Consider the following 19,169-nt stretch of genomic DNA (forward strand, 5'->3'; position numbering starts at 1 on the left):
CAAGCCCGCTTGTTACAGTAAAGTCTTGTATTTTGCATCTCTTTTCATGGTTTGGTGTCTGTTTTAGCATTTGGGGATGCTGTCCAAATGTCTTCATACAGTTTGATTACAGCAAACTGCATTCAGAAAGTTTAAACATCTCTTGAATTCCTACTTTGCAGGGGCTACAGATGGAAATTTGCCATCTAGGTCAACAAATAATGTAAATTGATGAGCAGGCTGCCTCCGCCAAATAAACCAATTAAGAAAGCAAAGTGAAAGTAGCTCTGAATCATCCTGGAAACAGAAAGTCTGTCTTGCCCCACAGGATTCAGCGAAGCAATTAATTTTCTTTAGTCATTTCGAGCGGCTACAGTTGGGTTTCAGGGAGCAGAGGCCAATGAGGCTGTTTGAGAGTGTGTCAGAGGAGGTGAGCGTTGCATCTGTTACACAGCATGCGCCTGCATATTTCTGCAGGGCAACTGGGACTGATCAGCTGCAGCTTAGCAGGCCAGAATCAATTGGCAATCTGTTTGTGGGCCAGATCAATATATGCGACGGCTGCCTGTGTGCGACTGTCAAATGTAGTCTAGCAACTGCAGAGTTAGCAAGAGGACTTTCACAAAGTCTAGGAGGCGCTAAACACCAAAAAGAGAGATTTCAGTGAATGTCAACACGATCCAAACAGAGGTTAGTGTTTCTGAAGTGCAGTTTGCATAATTCAACAATCACCTCTGGTTGTTTTTTTCATGTTAGTCCTTGGAAAAACTTGCTTTATTGTTCAGCACTGTCACTGAAAAATAAAGTCATAAAAACAAAGAGGGGGGAAAAAAGAAAGAAAAGCGCTCTTGGATCCTTCTTTGTGTTCAAGTGGAGTTGCCAAAGTTGGAGCTTTGGATGGAGCATGACTGAACCCTGCTGGCCAGGAGGAGGAACAAATCCAGAGTTTGCCATCTGCTTCTACCACACACCCAGGTTTACTGTCAAATAAGTGGTTTTAAGGATTACAAAACCTTCTGTCACCATATAAACTTCAATTAAACTCGATTTATATAGCGCCAGTTTACAGCATTAGTCATCTCAGGGCACTTTACATGGTAAGGTGAAGACTTTAAAGTATTATACAGAGAAGCAGTTCTTTGGTGACGATGTGAGATGGAATGACCCTAACAAAGAGTTTTTTCTTCCCATTATCACTTTTTTAAAAAACAAATTCTGCTCAGTCAGCTCTGATTTGCCTGATTTTTTTCTATCTGTGAAATAATATATATTTGTGACATTTTAGCTTGATAAATCAAATTCTTTCTGAGACTTGTTTAAATTGCCAATCTAGCCACTTTCAATATGTTTTTTGCAAATTGAATCTTGTGGTTTTGGCTGAATGACAATATTTCAGAAACTATTAAAGCAGTCTCTCATTCTATCAGAAATAATCTCCAATTATGGGTGAATTAAAATATAGAAAAAAATAAGACAAAGAAAATGGACGCTATCATGACAAGTCCCATTGCTGAACTCACATTTACATAACTGATAATGCAGAAGTCAACGAATGATATTTTCGTAAGCATATGCAGTTAAATGTCACAATAATACAAAATAAAACATACAGAATAGTTTTAAATATGAAATACATTGTCAAGTTTTTTTTCACTGAACTTATATAACTGATGTAGCAAGTATGATAACTACAACAATCATTACCAGAGTTTATTTAATTTGATTGCATGTCCAATATTGTGGATTCTGAATTCATCACATAATGCCAAATAACAGGAAACATTTTAAGCTTTTATCCTTATTAGTTCCAAAGATATTGCCATCCAAACATAATCTCAAATTTAAACGTGTGAAAAAAATGTGCTGAAAGTGGCTTGATGGGCTGTTTTTTATTATTATTATCTTGGAAACTATCTGATGTATTAAGCCATAATTTTACAGACTCCATGTAAAATATTATGAGTTTACAATAAAAAGTTTCTCATGGTGAGACTAGTAAAGCTTGATTATTGTAAATGTCAAGAATAGGCCTTTAATCTTATAATTAGTGGATGAATTTATGTCAATAATAAGGAAACATTTGTTTTCAAACCAAGTGTACACTGCCAGTCAAAAATTTGGACACAACTTCTCATTCAATGGTTTTTATTTATTTTATTCTGTACAATGTAGATTAATATAGAAGACATCAAAACTGTAAAAGAAAACATGGGGAATTATGTTGTAAACAAAAAATGTTAATCTTCAGTATTAATCTACAATGTAGAAAATAATACAAATAAATAAAAAGCATTGAATCGGAAGGTGTGTCCAGACTTTTGACTGGTAGTGTACATGGTTAAAATCAAAGCAGAATTAATTAGTCAATTACTTAATTAATTGATCAACAGAAAACTAAAATAAAAATAGGAAATATTTTCATAATGCAGTTTTCCAGTCATTGAAAATATTTGCTGCATTTTTGTTTCATGTCACCTTATACTGGTAACGTTTGACTTCTCAACAGTTGGGCACTGGATTCTCAGAAGTTGTTATTTTAATAATTTACTTAATTTTTTTCAATTTTTACCCACATTTGCATATTTTTAATAGGTTAAATCAGGGGTGTCAAACATGTGGCCCACGGGCCAAAACCGGCCTGCCAGAAGGTCCAATCGACTTGTGTAAAGATTACAGAGAAGACATTAACTGCAAAGTGTAAATTTGTAAACTGTAAATTTAAAATAATTTCTAGACCATGACAAGTTGTTTTGATCATAAAGTAAAATAATATATTGGTCATTGGTCTTTTGTTGTTTTGTGCCTCATTTTTGTAATATTTTGTCTTGCTTTTGTTGTTTTTTTGTCCAATCTTTTGTCATTTGTCTCATGTTTTGGTTGTTCTCTCATTTTTGTTTTGTTTCCTTGTTGTCTCTCTTGTGTTTTTTGTCTATTTTTGGCATTTTTTGTTTCGCCTCATTGTTTTTTGTCTCGTTTTTGTTGTTTTGTCTTTTTTTAATCAATTTGTGTCTCGTTTTTGTAATATTTTGTCTTGTGTTTTTTGTCCTTTTTTTGTCTGGCTTTTGCTATTTTGATCATTAAGTAACATACTACCGTATATCATTTAGTTCCAGAAAACTGTAACTAAATGTTTTATATCTTTGTAGACACTCTGTGATCTGGAAGTTGTAATGTGTAAATGATAAACTGAGGCATGTTTTTTAAATTTATTTTTCTTAAGAAATTTCAGGTTGTTGATGTTTTGTTAAAAGATAGTTCATAAAATGCGAACATTTTCAGAATGTACTTTTTTGCACTAAAACAGGAAAAATTTGGAGTTATTTATAGGTTATTATGGTCTGATTTTACTGGTGCGGCCCACTTGAGATCAAATTGGGCTGAATGTGGCCCCAGAACTAAAATGAGTTTGACACTCCTGGGTTAAATGATTCAGTATATTTATTTTAAAAATAATAATTTGTAGTTGCAAAAGAAAGTGTGTGACATGTGGGCAGTCTAATGATAAGATGAATCCCCATTTAATTAAATCATAAAACTTTATCATCAGACTCCCCTCTATAAGCATCGTTGTGTTGTCATTAACACAGAATTGTGTATAAATGAAGCTGCTGTTGCAGTTGGTGATGATGTGAGATTGTGTTTCTCGACTGTGTCTTAAATCCCCAGAGAAAGCAAACAAACACACATCATTTACTTTCCAGGCATATTTAATTGGCACAGTAAACACAATACAAAGTATTGAGTGCTCCAAAACACAAGCATGGGCTACCAAATGGAACACAAACGAAAAAGTGCAAAACACACCATTTGGTAGACCTTACAAAGGAAAAGAAGTCTTACTTTGCAAAGCAGATAAAGTAATGGTAAGACTCTCAATAGTTAAAATAGATGTTTTCCTTTTTAAACTTTATTTATATATTCATATATATTCTCTCTAATTCCGACACACCGTTTCATTTCCACTGTACAGGCAGGTTATTCTGGGGCATCGACTAAAAGGTTTGTGGTTTTCTCATTTCAGAGCACTGGCAGGCAGATGGCTACCGTAAAGCTACTGCTGCTATTGAAGCGGTGATCTCTGCCTCATCGGATTTATCTTGTCATTCATCACTCAGAAACAATTTAACAAAAAAAAAGCGGCCTGTTCGACATCTTGGCAATGTGAAGCGATGAGAGGGGGGGAAAGCGTTACTTTAAAACTTCAGCAGGGATTCGATCATTCCTTCCATCAAGAGTCCAAATGATCATGGCACACATCGTCCCTCCATGTGGGAAGTGTTCGTAAAATTCTGCGTTAGATGAATATTCAATGGCTTCATCCAAAACACACAACAGTGTAAATGTTACTCATGATTGCAGTTACGGGATTTTAGTCCTATTCAGGTAGAATAAGCAACAACAGAACTTTCCAGCTTAAAAAAAAGAAAAAAGAATCTTCACTCAACATCATCAAATATAAAATAAAAATGTTAAATCATTATGTGCCGTTGAGCAGGGGGGAAATCAGTGGACATAATTTCTCTAGACTGACAGTTTCTTGATTATGAAAACTTAAAATGTGCCCCCCCTCCGAGATAATCACATCTTAATCCTCCCACTTTACCACAGCTAACACCAGCATCATTCTCTCTCTCAGTGAGAACAGAAACCCGGTTAAGGCCCAGAACAGGTGATGGTCTGCATGTTGTCACATTTCAACTCACAGGAAATATGTGGATCACAGTATATTTTCATATACAGTAGATAGTAGGTGGACTATTGAAAAAAAAAACAAAAAACAAAAAACATCAGGTGTAAATCATATCCTCATATTTTTGGGTTGCTTGGACCGAGTGGAGACATTTCCACAAGGAATAACTGTAAACTAACAACAACTTGCGTTAGACACTCTGATCAAAACATACCAAACTAACATTTTTTTCTCACATACATACTGTACTTACAGTAAAACAAATGCACAAGACATCCACGACCTATCTATGCAGAAGATCATTCAGAAAAACAACATTTCGGGTCCCTATTGTCCTTTTACTGTTTTGTGATTATGTTGGGAACACTGGGAGGAGGAGATCACACTTGCTGTTAAAAACAGGGAAACATGCTTTCTGAACCAACAACAGAAAAGAGATTTAAATTAATTAAAAAAAAATTTTAAAAAAGAACCACAGGCACCGAACCCAAACAGTAGCATTCAGGTTAATTCAAACAGTATGACCAGGCAATGAGGGTTAACTGAACAGGAAGGCTGGAGGCAGGAGGCGTAAGCTGACTTAACACCCCCACCGCCTCCTCCGAGCCGCCAGCAGAGGGGCGAGGAGGAAGACAGGGCAAGCATGCAGCACACCACAACGCTGAGAGACCCCCGCCCCGAGCTGTTGCAAAAAAAAACCAACAAAAAAACAAAAAGGAAGGGGCTCAGAGCAGCCAAGGGATAGCCTGTGCCGCCTGAGGAGGGAAGGGCCGAGGAGGTGAGGAGGGGGTGTGGTCAGAGAGAGGAACAAGACACCAGTGACATGACAGGAATTTGTTGCATGAGTGATAGTGGATGATTCAGACTCCTCCATCATCCATCGCTTTTTCCCCTCCAGCCGGTCCTGGATGTGGATGTGGATGTGGGAGTGATTACGGTGGGGAGAAAAGTGGACTTTATTATAACACACAAGATTCATTGAGTTCAAACAAGGCAGAAGCTGAACACAGATGATTAGCACCTTCACTTCCTGTTTCCAGTTGGCTGAAACCTGCAAATACGGAGCTGATTTTAGTGAGAAAAGGGTGAAAATGAGGTCCTCACGGCCTCAAAAGTGGATGATTCATCTCTCGAGTAAATGAGCGAGCGAGTGAATTTCATGACCCTCACGTGGCTTCATCCAGCGGGTGTTTCGTCCGTGGGCTCCTGCTGGTCTCCGTCCTGTCTCTGACCACACCCTCTGCCATATGTTTGTGTGTGTGTGTGTGTGTGTGTGTGTGTGTGTGTGTGTGTGTGTGTGTGTGTGTCACGGGGCAAAGGTAAGGGAAAAGAGAGAGCCAAGGAGGGTGGGGGACGGGGACGCTGAGGAAGCCGACAGCCTCGTTCATGACCACGTGTGGTGCAAGCGGAGTTAGTTACATTAAGAAGCGAAGCGTTGCTGAAAAACAACATGAAGCAAATCGTATACTGCGACTGCTGAATGGGTGTTAAGAATGGAAAAAGTAATGAGCGCTAGAATTTGGATGGATTTCTCTTATCGTCGCTTCGCATCGCAGAGTTCTGCAGATGAAGCGCAACACTGCCGATAAGCTGTGTTTTTTTGTGTTTGGAAAATTCAGCTGCGTTCTAATCGGCCGTCTCTCTCTCTCACTTTTAGATTCAGGTCATCTTTCACTTTTCTCTGATTCTGTGAGCGTGTGAGGAACATGGTGGTTTCTCCGAGGCTGCTTGCCCTGCCATTCCTCAGCCAGCCTCACACTTTTAGGAATCTGCAATTCAAAAAAAGGAAATACAAACAAACAAAAAAAAAAATGACAAAAAGAAAAGTTAGCTTTAAAGGAAAATCAAGGACAAGATAGCAATCCAAATATTCAGATATGGAGAGGAGGTCATTGCCTGCATGAAACTACTTTAAACTGACAACACTGTCGGGATGAATGTAATCTGCACATCAAGTGTGATTGAAAGATGTTTGACAAAGAATCTTTCAGCTTGTTCCACTTCAATTTTCATCTAAATGCAGCCTGTGTACTTTGTCACAACATGCTGAAATCCTGTCACGACAAAACACCCACAAACGCTGCAGCATGCGCCTCATGTGAAATGCTTTTCGGTAAAAATTACAGGAGGTGTAAACTGAAACCCTGCAGATAAGAACCCCATGCTGTGCCGCTAACACACCATCAAAGCTGATTAAAACTATGAAAGAAAGTTAATGATTTATGAAAGAGATGATTTCAGAGACGACGTCAAATCTTGAAAGGGAGCACAGAATAAGTGAAACGACATACAGGCCAAACACACCATGCGTTTACCGTGAACATTCACACAGGTGCTGCTCAAAGACCCATGCAAGAAACCACAAAGCTTTAAAGCCATGACCAGCTCCATATCTCAGCCCAGCCTCACCATATACAGCTTAATACTGCTAATTCTCAGTCCCTCGTGTCTTTACCACTGGCCTGGAAAAAAGGACCACAACAGCCCAACACTATCATTATCAAAAGTAAATTAAAAAGGAAAAAACATCATTTCAACGGGGGGCTAATTCTGTCACTAATTTGATTAAGAATTTTATAAAATTCACCCTTACAGGGGAGAATAATAACTCGTTGTAACAGCACTATAATCAATGTACAGCATGCAACACTTGAGGGGCAGGGCCACAATCTTTCTTTTATTTCCTACAAAAATATCTCTTGATATGTATCCATATTTTACAGCAGGTTTAAATTACATGATTGCACATCGAGCATGCGTTCCTTTTGGGTACAACAAGTGACCACAACACAACAAGTTGCGCAATGATTTACTTTCACTTGATGCTCGTTGTCACTTCGGATGGGGCATACATTCACTGGATTTATCACCTCAACGATTCAAATATTTAACCAAAGACGTGGATAAAACTCTTGATTAAATTTTTTTAGAGTTGAATATGGTAATCTGTCATTTTAAAAATCTTAACTAAAAAATAATTTAAAAGAAAGTCAGGTACAGATGATCATTGCCAGCAGCTGATTTGTCCCATGATGCTGAGCTTTGACTGAGGGCGTAATGTCTAATTTCGTATGACCACTAGGTGGCACTACAGTGAACATGAGGTGAGCAATTACAGCTTCTTTCACACATTTCATATATGCAACTTCTGACAGGCTCAGCTCACATTCAGTGTAATTTCTTATCACCAAATGTTTCGTTCAAAGCTCGAGAGTAGTCTTAATCTGCCAACAACTGTTCCAACTGTCATGAGGCACAATGGACAAATCTGATTGGTCCTTCCTTCTGGAGTGACAGGAAATGTGTGTGTCTGAGCTACCAGTAACAATCTTTAATCTCTGTAACTTGCGCTGCTCGTTTAGCACGTGAATGGAAACTTACTGACTCACAGTAACATAAAACTGTCAGAGCATAAACTTGCCGAGTTAAATGTATGTCATAGCACCTTTGGCATTTGTTTCCAAAAAGACCTCAACGTAGGATGTGGGGACGTATCCCTCCTCATCCTCGTTCCTTCGCACTCGTGTCCAGCCGTCTCCTTTGTCTTCCTCTATGACGTACAACAGCTCGCCCTCGGCCACGGAGATAGTGCCCTCGTTGTGACCTGCACAAGTACAGGAACAAAAGCGAGAGGGAACATAAGAGCACAGAGTAACAGTGAATGAGCAATGTGCACTTATAGGAAGTGCCTTGAACTTACTTCATGTACATTAGTAAGTTAATTTGTAAAATCAGATTGTCCAGAAAGAGGAAGCAAAGTCAGATAGTGTTTGGCGGGAAATGCAACCACAGAAGTGACATTCATCAAGTCTGAGACATTATGATACTCAGAGAACTGCTGCAGCTGCCTAACCTGTACATTGGTGCAACAGCACATCAGAAGATACTTTCACGGATCCCGCTGCTTGTGGAATGAATTTAAGTATTTCAGGTCTAATCGATGCTCACATTCTCAATATTTGTTGCTTCTATATTTAATCTGTAAAATTGTACTTAAATTCTTCTTCTGTCCAACAATGAAAAACAAAGACTATCAGTAGCTAGTGGAAGCCCCCATCAATCAGTTTTACAACTGCAAGACTGCATGGTTGTAATTTAAAAAAATAGTTCAGGACCTCTAGGAGATGGGCTCATTAGATAATTAAAGCAAAAAGACCAAAATCCACTGCAGAAATGTATTTTTTCATGCTGTTCTCCAAATTATGCTTTTTTCTTGTCATATAATGCAGATCATATGAGAACCTATACCCAAGGTAAAACCATTAGGGGGTCAGAACTGGAATTTGCTCTGTTGTAAGAGTTCAGATCCAAAGCTATAAAGTCTTTAAATTAGTGTATTTAATAATCAAGAAACTACAAACTACATTGTGATATTGTTGTGTGGCTGGACTAGCAGACGAGTTGGTAGGTTTGCAGTGTGTTGTGTTGTAGTTCCCTTGGATCGTCTTGTGTCTTTTTCTTTGCCTTTTTCTTTTTATACCTTTTTAAAGCTTTATATGATCTACGTCAGAAAAAAGGGCACACAAAGCTGTGAGCGCTCTAGTAGTGGTGTAATATACTGTTTTTCAATTCATTTTTTATAATTCTAGTCCTCTGCTGTTGGGACTTTTGTTGTTGTGATTTTTTGTTGTTGCTGATTGGTTGGTTTGCCATCGATTCTTGTGTGGATTGCCTACATTAGCTTTTGTAGTCAGCGCACTCTTCATTATTACAAATCCTTCTGGCAAATGTAAGAAACTGGAAAACTACTGCAGTATTACTGGACAGAGTTCAGGTCTTTTACCATCAGACATCCTCTTCCTGGCGACCCAACCACATATAAACAAGTAGGAGCTTGCAGCCGTCCAAGTAGCATACTATGCCACTAAAAGCTCTGCTATTTCAGTCAATTTGAATAAATTTCTACTTCTTATTGGTCCCTCACTGGTCTCACTCACTTGCCACCCAAAAATTTACAGCAGGGCCATTATTTATTAGACAACAATAACTGATAATATTCCTACTTTGTCAGAGGGCTAATTTTAGAGAAATCGAATGCTTCTTTTGGAGATTTTACTACTTACAAATCAATACATCTCATTTTTATCACCAATCAGATCGATCAGGGCTCCTGATCACATATGCTTGGCCAAATTTGATTTTGAAAATAGTGCTGTGGAGAAGTGACTGTATTTCTATTCTCATTTCTCCTCCACACATTTCCACAGAAAGGTCACACCCCAACTCCTCTTCATTTAGAGGAATCTAATTCCTCCACCCTGCATCTGTAAGAGTCAAGTTCAACCTATTTCCAGAAATAACAGGACCTCGCCTGCAGCAGCCAACCAACAGAGTGTATGTGTGTGTGGCGCCCAAGGCCCAGCAAGCTTCATAATAAGACTAACTGTTTTATTTCAATCATGCGTGGTTGTGGTTACCTTCAAAGGGGTACAAGGCTTTGCAGGTGCCGATGGTGGGCAGGGTCTCCTCGTCGTCAAACTCATCATCAAACTCCGGCGTGCTGGAGGTGGGGTTGGGGTTGGGGTTTGGGTTGGGGTTGGGGTTGGCTTTGACCTGAGTCTCTGAATTCTGCTCCTCTGTGTAGCTGCCATCCGGGCTGCTCAGGGGCCAACACACACACAGTAAATATACTGTGAAAACACGCATAGTTTTCTTCCGAAGAATTAAGGTGGGTAATGACTCAGTGGTGTGGAGCTGATGTTAGTCAGAGTATACCATACCTCTCTCTGTCCTGTGCACAGTTGTTGCTCACTGTTGTGTTGTTCTGGGTCTCATAGAGTCCACTTCTCCGGTGTGAATCACTCTTAGATGGCATCCTCTCCTCTACTTCTGCTAACCAGCCCTGAATCACACACAACTCTTATAAATGTATTGGCTTTGGCTCATCTTTTTTCCGACATGACGATGAGAAAGTTACTTCAAGCACCCAGAATTCTTTCTATCTGTGAATCAATAGACATTTACATTTGGCAAGAACCTTTATAGGAGGAGCACCTCTGCCTCACACTCCGTATCTTTGCCATTTATTTACAAGGTTAAAGCGGGCCATTGTTCTGGGACTCCTCTCTCCCAGCACAGCAGCCAGCCCCCCCATCCCTCCAGCTGAATCACATCTTCTCCTAATATGGACGAGCGACAGGCTTCTTTGGAACCACCCCAGCTGGAGATGTGTGTTTGAGATCCTCATTATTTACTGTTTCAGATAAACCAAACAAGATTGCTTTGCCAACACTAACACTCACAAAGAGATGAGAGCTGACACTGGCACTAAACTAACCTCAAATTTCTGAACTTCAAACTGGAGCTTCTCGATGTTCTGGCCTATTTCTGATAGCCGGGGGTCTACGCTGGCTGGGTCTCCCATCTGAGGGTTCTTCACATACACATCTTTCATCTTAGTAAGAGCGTCCCTGGGAGAGCAAATTACCAAAGTCAGTGCAAGTCTTTGAGTCTTTGTTGCATATTAAAAAGGTCGACACAAGTGTTGGTTGTGATAAATAGAAGGGAAAAGTTTCTTCTTGCTACAGATTACTGCTAAGATACCTCTGGTCCATCTCCTTTTGAATGTCTTTATTCAGTTCATCAAGCTTGCCCTGCAGCTTCTTCCTCCTCTGCTCTGGTGGTAGGTGACTGAAGTCCTCTGGTCCAGAACCCTTTGAACAGGTGAAAGAAAGAGGCAGGGAAAACAAATGAAAAATGGAGAAAGAAAAAGTGTAAGAAAACAACAAACTTTTATAGTGCATTAAATTTTGTGTTGCTTTTTATAACTGGGGTCACTTCTATTAAGGTGCAGTATCTCCATTTGGTGTAAACTCTGTCAACTGAGACCTGGGGATGAATGGCTCAAAAACACAGAGCTCTTGTAAAGTTCGAACCACATAATTCATCTGCAGGAGATACTGCAGCCGCTCTCTAACACGCACTCACTCAGAGTTGGGATGTTTGTGAACAGACTGGAGGCCTTTCACCTTTTCAGTCACCGCACCTAATCAAGCGCTGTCTGCCAATGCATCGGAAATGTAATAAAGCATTAGCTACATCCTATTACTGCTCAGATAGTGTTTCACTGTGCGCTGCCTAATGGGTCTGAAGTTGTCTGACTGTTCTCTGACGGGACTGTATGTTCTTAAAATGGAGGTTATGTGAGAGTAAGAGGTTGGGTAGCCAGGGGTCGTATTTCCTGATGAGACAGTTTCCAGTCTGTAACATAAACTGAGTCATACTGCTCGGCGCTCACTCAAACTTTCTGTAAACAGCAGTATTCTGAGGCTTGCTATACCACACTGTTAGCTGGGAATGCAAAGAATGCAAAGCTAAGAAAATACATAAAGTTCTGAATAAATAAAGTAAGTGTAGAATATAATTATGTTTGTTATGAAATTAATTTTAGAACTTATCATTGTACTAAGAGAGTTTTGGTGCTCATTATTATTTATGTGTAATTTTCATCCTTTTTGTTTCTGCTTCGTAGTTTCAATTTTACACTTTATTTCAAAATGACACATTTAATCTCAGATTTTGTTACATAATGTCACCACCAGCCACCACCCTCCCAGCAGACAACTGCTGCTACCACATTTAGTTGGTTATCTCCGGTTAGGTACGATAAGACAGGATTTCCCAAAAGGAGTTATTGTGCTAGGTATTGCTTAGAAAAAAATACAAGAACATAAAAAATAAAGCAAAGGTAGTAAATTAAGGTGCATAAGGAATACAAGCTAACAGCAGTGTGTGATAGAACAGTAGTAGGTTTGATACATTTAGTAAAAATAAGTAAACTAGAAACAACTGAAATGTTGCACATGAATTAAATATTGCACAGGTTTTAACGAGGTAGCAAAACTACAAAAATGTCAAATAGGAAACCTTACTGCTGCCAGTAATCTTCGAGTACAGACACAGTAACCAGCCTCACATTTTACTTGTGTTAAATGGAATACATGCCGCCTCCTTCACGAGCTAAATGACTAGGTTTCTTTGTGAGCTTGGATTATTACTCTGCATTAAGTGAGTTTATATCAGTAACTAGATCTTTCTATTGGCTAATGTTAACTCTGTGGATGGTCCTCAGAGAAAAACACACAACCATCTGTAGTTTCTGAAGCAAGGTAACTAGCTGAGAGTTGTTGGGAGGCTGGAGGCATGTGATGAACGTATCCTTTCCATTGGGAAATTCATACTCTGCATTAAATCTGTCCTAAGAGTCATGAGCAGTGGGAAGTCCCCATGTGGCATCTGGGGACAAACTCCAGCTCTAAGCCTTGGTCAAAGGCATTTTAGAGATTTAACCTCGAAGTCCAAACAGAAAGTGGTTCTCTATTCCATTCAACCCATACAACATACAGCAAACTACAAGTCTAAAGTCATCTAGTACCTCTGTCAGGGTATGCAGCTAAACTTCAAGCTAAATTCTAATGTCAGGGATGTCAATAGATTTGCAAGACCTAGGCAAATTAAAATTTTGATTGGCTCACTAAGTCACTAGGAAATATTGGCATGGTGAATATTGGCACTTAATTTTGTGGCAATCAAATCTGTTTTTTATTGTTTTTAAAAACTCACCTGCTGTTACTGGGAGGTGGTGGAGTCAGGGATGTATCTATTAATGTCAAGTAAACTCAAGAGTAATGAAATATTCATAAGATGCTTTTTTGTAATCAGGTATTATGCAATAATATTTTACACTAAGATGTGATGAGGTATTTATTTTGTAATGTTTTATTATTCATTTAAAATGCAACCTTTAGGAGCTCCTTAGAGTCTGTCAATGAGTTCTGATTGTGGTTGTTCTGGTTGTTGTCATGCTGATTTAATCCTATAACTTGAGAAACTGTGTGGATTGTGCGGACTGAAGAGGCCAAGGCCTGTGATTGGATCTCATTGAGTTGGGTCACAGCGGCATCACAGGATAGAAGCGCTGGAGCTACAGACTCGAGGTCAGGAGGATTCACTGCACACGAGCCAGGTCAAACACAGCAGCTAGGTTATCATGGCAACCTTACCCCTTCTCCCTGTATCATCATGCAACACTTACCAGGCATGCAACATAACAAAGATCTGTCAATCATCATGCAGAGACATGCTGCTCTATCAGTGACAACTTACAGTACAGAGTTCATTCATTAGCGTCTACATTCTCTATGTAGCCCTCTATGTGACAAATGAAAACACTATTATCAAATGAATTCTACGTGGTTATATTTAATCAATGAACAAACTAAATCTATCAGCAAACATTTAGTATTTTGTTGTTTATAGTACGACTAATTGGGATTGACCAGACACAAATGCACAAGTTGATCCCTCTGTATGCAATCAGGCATAAATTTACAAAATAAAAACCCAAACGTACTAAGTGGAAAATATTGCAAATTGATTTTCATTACAAACTGAACTTAAAGGAACATTTTAATATTTTGTGAAATACGTTTGTTGGCTTTCTTGTGAAAAGACATTTCAGCCACCGGCAGTTAGCTTAGCACAAAGACTAGAAGCAAGGGTAAATAGTGGGAATTTCTGAGGAGAGGTAACTCCTGCTCACTGCCATGGACTTGCAAGGCAGCTTTGCCATGTGTATGTATTAAACAAACAAAATGTAACTAGTAAAAATATAACGTGGTCATTTGTGAAGTTTCAAGGTGATTATATATATATTTATATATATATATATATATATATATATATATATATATATATATATATATATATATAATTATTATTATTATTATTATTATTATTATTATTATTATTATTATTACTATTATTATTATTATTATTATTACTATTATTATTATTTTGGACAGAGCCAAATCAGCTGTTTCCCCTCGTTTCCAGTCTTTTTCCTAAACACACCAGTGTATCAAAAAGAGGTTTTCTACTGCAGAAAGTGAAGGTGGCACGAACATTAACAGGAACAGCCCCTTAATTGACCCCTTTCAGCCCTTTTTTTTCCATTGCAAGAACTAATATTTTAAGGCAAAACTAATTTAGGCCACCCTAAAATGACCTATAAGTTCCTGCAGTGGAAAACAGCCTAATGTTGTCACCTTAGACACACAGCAAAAAAGTGACCATCCCCAACTATGACAATACGTTTCCCAAAATGTTAAAATATTCCTTTAATTTCCTCAAAGCGTGTCTCGTTGTGATGAAATAATAAAGACTAGTAGATTTTCTGTGTAGACCTACAATCTTTTATGTTAGTGTTACAGAACAGCATAAACAAAAATACTAAAAATACAATGAGATTGGCATGCAGTGTAAGTGCAGTGTACACGAGATAACAACGTCTACATATGATCAGATTAGTACTTGTTACAAGGACATACAATTTGTCGAGACAACAGGGACTACAAGACTAAGAGACGGACAGATAAAACATAGTGTAAAACTGATCACCTCAATGAGATTCCGGACTTGGGAATTGAGTGTGATCTGCACCACAGAGACCACAGACACAGATCGGGAGAGACAAGACGAGAACACAACCGCAACATAAAAACAAACAACAAAACAACATATAAATGAGACAACGACATGAGTCTCGGTCCATCGTTGTGTCACAGCAAAAATTAAATAATTAACTTAGATCCAAAACAACAACAAAAACAAAAAAAGGGGCACAACAAAAACATAACAGTGTATACAGAACGTTATTAACAATGTGTTACTGGGAGGACGTGACATGCATGTTGTGGTCATGCCGCTACGGTCGTGCGGTTATACGATCATGCTTACCAGCTTGAGAGAAAGCTTCATGGGGGAAGAGGAGAGAGAAATGGCGAGGAGCAGAAGAGAGAAGAGACAACAGACAAAAGTCAGCATCAGGAGAATATCACGGCCATTTTGTTTCATTTTCCTTCAAACAAACAAAAATTTACCTGCACTTTATAATAATGCCTTACTTTGCCAGACTTCACCACATAAGAAAAAGCAAGTAAAGGCTGAAGGATTATGATTTATATGTTATATGTGTCATTAAAGAAGCTCTGTCATCAGCTACTTCAGCTATAAAGCCCCCACTTTTTCCTAAGGTGGTGAAGTTCGACATTTGAAACATGATGGATCAATGAAAAATGAGAAATAAGTTGGCAAGAAAAGGCCAACCTACTGCACAAGCATGAGGAAAAGTATGAGAGAAATTAAGGAAAGAGAGATGAAAACAAATGTAGAGAAGTAGAGGAAGAGTGAGTGCGACAGGGGTGAATGTACCCTTTACTTCTTGATCCCTCCTGCTGCCATTACAATGATACGTAAGGGACAGCAGAGGGCACCAAAAGCATGTTATCACATTGGCAGGTCCTCATGTTGACATGGAGGCAGATACTGTGCACAGACAAGCTGAAGAGACGCTTTAAAACCACTACAAACACAAATAAACCCATTCATAAAGAAGAAAAACCTATGAATCAGGAGTGTAGATATCGGAAAGTAAAATAGTTGAGTGAAAGCAGGAAACAGATAATCATGAACTAAAAGGCAGGCAAATTGAAAGGTAGGTTGTAAAAGTCTTTTAATAGCTTATTTACGGTATTTGCTGAGTAATTTAGAGAGTTATGCTTTGAACACAAAGAACAGAGTGGAGACCAGGCTAACAACCATTGGCTGGTAGAGCTGGAGCAGATGACTGATAATCTTGTTAAAGGCTCACAGGCTGGTGCACTGAGGAGCTCTACTCACTTTAGTCCTCTAATCAAGTCATCCACCTGGAATGGCCTGCTATGATCCTCTCTATGATGCCTTGTGATCCTCCTCCCTCTCTCAGCTTCACACATCTAAATTACTCTCACATTTTCTAAGTGATTTACTGATGTAACTCAATGTACTTTCTATAAATGACAAAAATGCTTTCAGGTTAGAATCAGTGTTGGCCAGATAAGGACGTTACAATAAGCTCGGGTATAAGAAAAACTCAGATTTTTTAGCATGAACTCTCGAAACACAAAAAATTTATGTTGGACTACCTTCAAAGACTAAAGAAAAAGTCCTTTTGACTACTTATTGCAAACTTAGCAACACTCTTTACTATATTAGATATGAATTAATTATGCTCTTGAATTTAAAAGAGGTCCAGGGTTTCTTAAATTGGATAGACTGTATATGATAAGTCATTTTATTGGAATTAAGCTTGTCTTTTACCAACTGGCCGAGGATAGCAGAAGAAAATTAACATTTGAGGTCGTCTCTGGCTTTGATAGGATGGTACACCTATTTTTATTTTTTTATTGCATCTGTCAGATGTGTAAACAGGAAGAATATAGCTGACTGATTTTGTTTGCAGTTAGTTTCCAGGCAGTAACACTGTGCAAAAGCAGCATAAACAAAATTTGTTTGTAATGGTTGTTTACCAGTTTAACTTTGTAAAAATTGAAATCACACGTCTTATTTGGAATAACTGCAAACACTGAGTAATCCTAAATGCGTCAATAGAAGGCAACTGGACTTCATTTTGGTCCATAAAGGCGTTCCACACCTAAATTTAGGAGCTTTCTTAGTTCAAACAGACTGTCAGGGAGTATCAGGTATTTATTCAGGGTCACCTGAGGGTTCATTCAGATCTCACATGACTCAATGGCTTCACAACGATCGGAAGCTGACATGAATGAAGGCTCGCAATGACCCGAGACTCACATGAATCATGGAGTCAATGATGGTGAAACTTCCTGGGGAGGGACGTCAGGAATGTATTGTATATTGGCGTCGTGGGCCACCTCCCCTGTTTAGAAACTCCCATTTCAGTTTAATCTAGAAAAACACTGGGTAGTTCCAAAAAGGCAGGAAAAAAGAGAGTATGTCTCTCTGTCTCTGATTGGCTTTTCCTGCTTTGAGTTTTCTTGTGATTAATCATGTAGTCACTAGAGAGCTGCAACTTTCAGTAAAGAATGCTTTACTCACTACAGCACTATTGAATACAAACTCTTCTCGACCACCCAGACAGACATATATATACAGGTATAATATGGTTCTTACAGACAGATAACACTGCTGAAGTATGGCACACCAGCACAAAGAAAGCCCTGGAGGGGTGAATTCTGGGTAGTGTAGGCTAAACCCAGATCCAAAGTGTGACCAACACCCACGTCTAATTGCACATCCACCGGTGAGATTTAATTAGCGAAGACGGTTGATTCCTGAGCGGGATGAATAGTATCCTCACACCCATGATCCCACACATCCTCAGGTGCTTGTGACACTTTGTGAATTGACCCCTTGAAGATGCTCAGTGGGGAAGCCCTGAAACAGCTGGAGGACACAGCGAGCCACAATAAACCTCAAGCTGATACATGTGATGTGGGATGAAGTCATCTTCTCCGATCATTCGTCCCGATTCTACACGTGTCAGAACCATGTGATCAATACTGAGCCAGTCACAGACACTAGCCTCCTTTGTGAGGATGTTTTGCCTCATTAATTGTGACAAACAATCTCCTCGCACATACTGAATGCGTCAAACAACAATTATTACTGAGGCTACTGCCTGTGTTGTACATGGCTGTTACTAATCACACACATCCGCAATATTCATTCATACTTTACTCCAAATGCACACCTGGCCACCCTCACAGAAACACACACACCTTGGCGTTGCACTCACTGACGCCCATCACACACACTTACAACATATTGCCTTGCTTCGAAAGCATATGTGGGTCGGCCCAGAGTCCTCTTCATAAGCTCTTTGTGATAAATGAGCGAGCGCGGAGATTGCTGCTGTGGTGGTCGTCAGAGAGAATAAAGCTTTGTCAATGAGAAAACAGCACTGATGTGTTCAAGCTCTTATACTGTATGCCGCCTTAATGTGATTCCCAAAACACAGACGCTTTCTCTTTTGCCTCCAAAACAACATACATGCACGCGCGCACACACAGCGACTGCGGATGGATTAGACAGCTAATATGCAGCACACAAAGGCTCTCCTGCAGGGGTAGATGTGCTGCCACTGTGCAGAGAGACAGAACATCCCACCTCCACAGGCACAACTACTCTAATCCCTAATGTGACACTATGTTCTCCTTGTAGGAGGTAACAGAGGAATACGGTTATATTTTATTAATTTGCCAGCTGTTGTTGCCACGAAATACCATTGAAGGTAAGTTGTAAGACCCAATTCACTTTGCTAAATCTTTAAACAAGGTTTATACAAGGTTTACCAAGTTAAGTTTAAGAACTTTTAGGAACTTTTAATAATCAAATAGGTGCAATATGGCTTAGAATTACCCCTTTCTGTACATGAATTATTCATGAAATAATTATTTAAGTTAATGATGGCCTGTCTCTTGACATGCAGGACAAAAGGGATAGATGAATTAACAACTGATAAATGATTAATTAATTTATTCTCATTTCAGTTTTTGTTAAAATTAACACTTTCCAATTATGAGATGATGAGCGTCTCCTTTACTGTAACTGTCACAACTATCTGACTTCAGAGTCAAAGTATATAACATCTCCTTAAAGCCTTCAGTCTAAAAACATAACACAACTATCATTGCTGTTTAAA

At 39.0% G+C, this 19,169-nt stretch overlaps 1 protein-coding gene across 23 annotated transcripts in view; it reads right to left on the reverse strand.

The window, feature by feature from the left end:
* Positions 1-3,668: 3,668 nt before the first annotated feature.
* The window catches only part of LOC111575731 (formin-binding protein 1), a 61,552-nt gene continuing 46,051 nt past the window's right edge, over positions 3,669-19,169 (reverse strand). For 9 of the 23 annotated variants that reach the window (XM_055019160.1, XM_055019151.1, XM_055019146.1 and 6 more), the window contains 7 exons: positions 15,407-15,421; positions 15,068-15,103; positions 11,213-11,322; positions 10,947-11,079; positions 10,390-10,511; positions 10,087-10,265; positions 3,669-8,273 (listed from right to left, as the gene is read on the reverse strand). In XM_055019160.1, the coding sequence (XP_054875135.1) occupies positions 8,095-8,273; positions 10,087-10,265; positions 10,390-10,511; positions 10,947-11,079; positions 11,213-11,322; positions 15,068-15,103; positions 15,407-15,421 (774 nt within the window). In that variant the 3' untranslated portion in view covers positions 3,669-8,094. The remainder of the gene's footprint in view (positions 8,274-10,086; positions 10,266-10,389; positions 10,512-10,946; positions 11,080-11,212; positions 11,323-15,067; positions 15,104-15,406; positions 15,422-19,169) is intronic. The other 14 variants (XM_055019152.1, XM_055019162.1, XM_055019165.1 and 11 more) reach the window with 6 other exon arrangements.

Source organism: Amphiprion ocellaris, chromosome 17, assembly GCF_022539595.1.
Source record: "Amphiprion ocellaris isolate individual 3 ecotype Okinawa chromosome 17, ASM2253959v1, whole genome shotgun sequence".
Classification (NCBI taxonomy): domain Eukaryota; kingdom Metazoa; phylum Chordata; class Actinopteri; family Pomacentridae; genus Amphiprion; species Amphiprion ocellaris.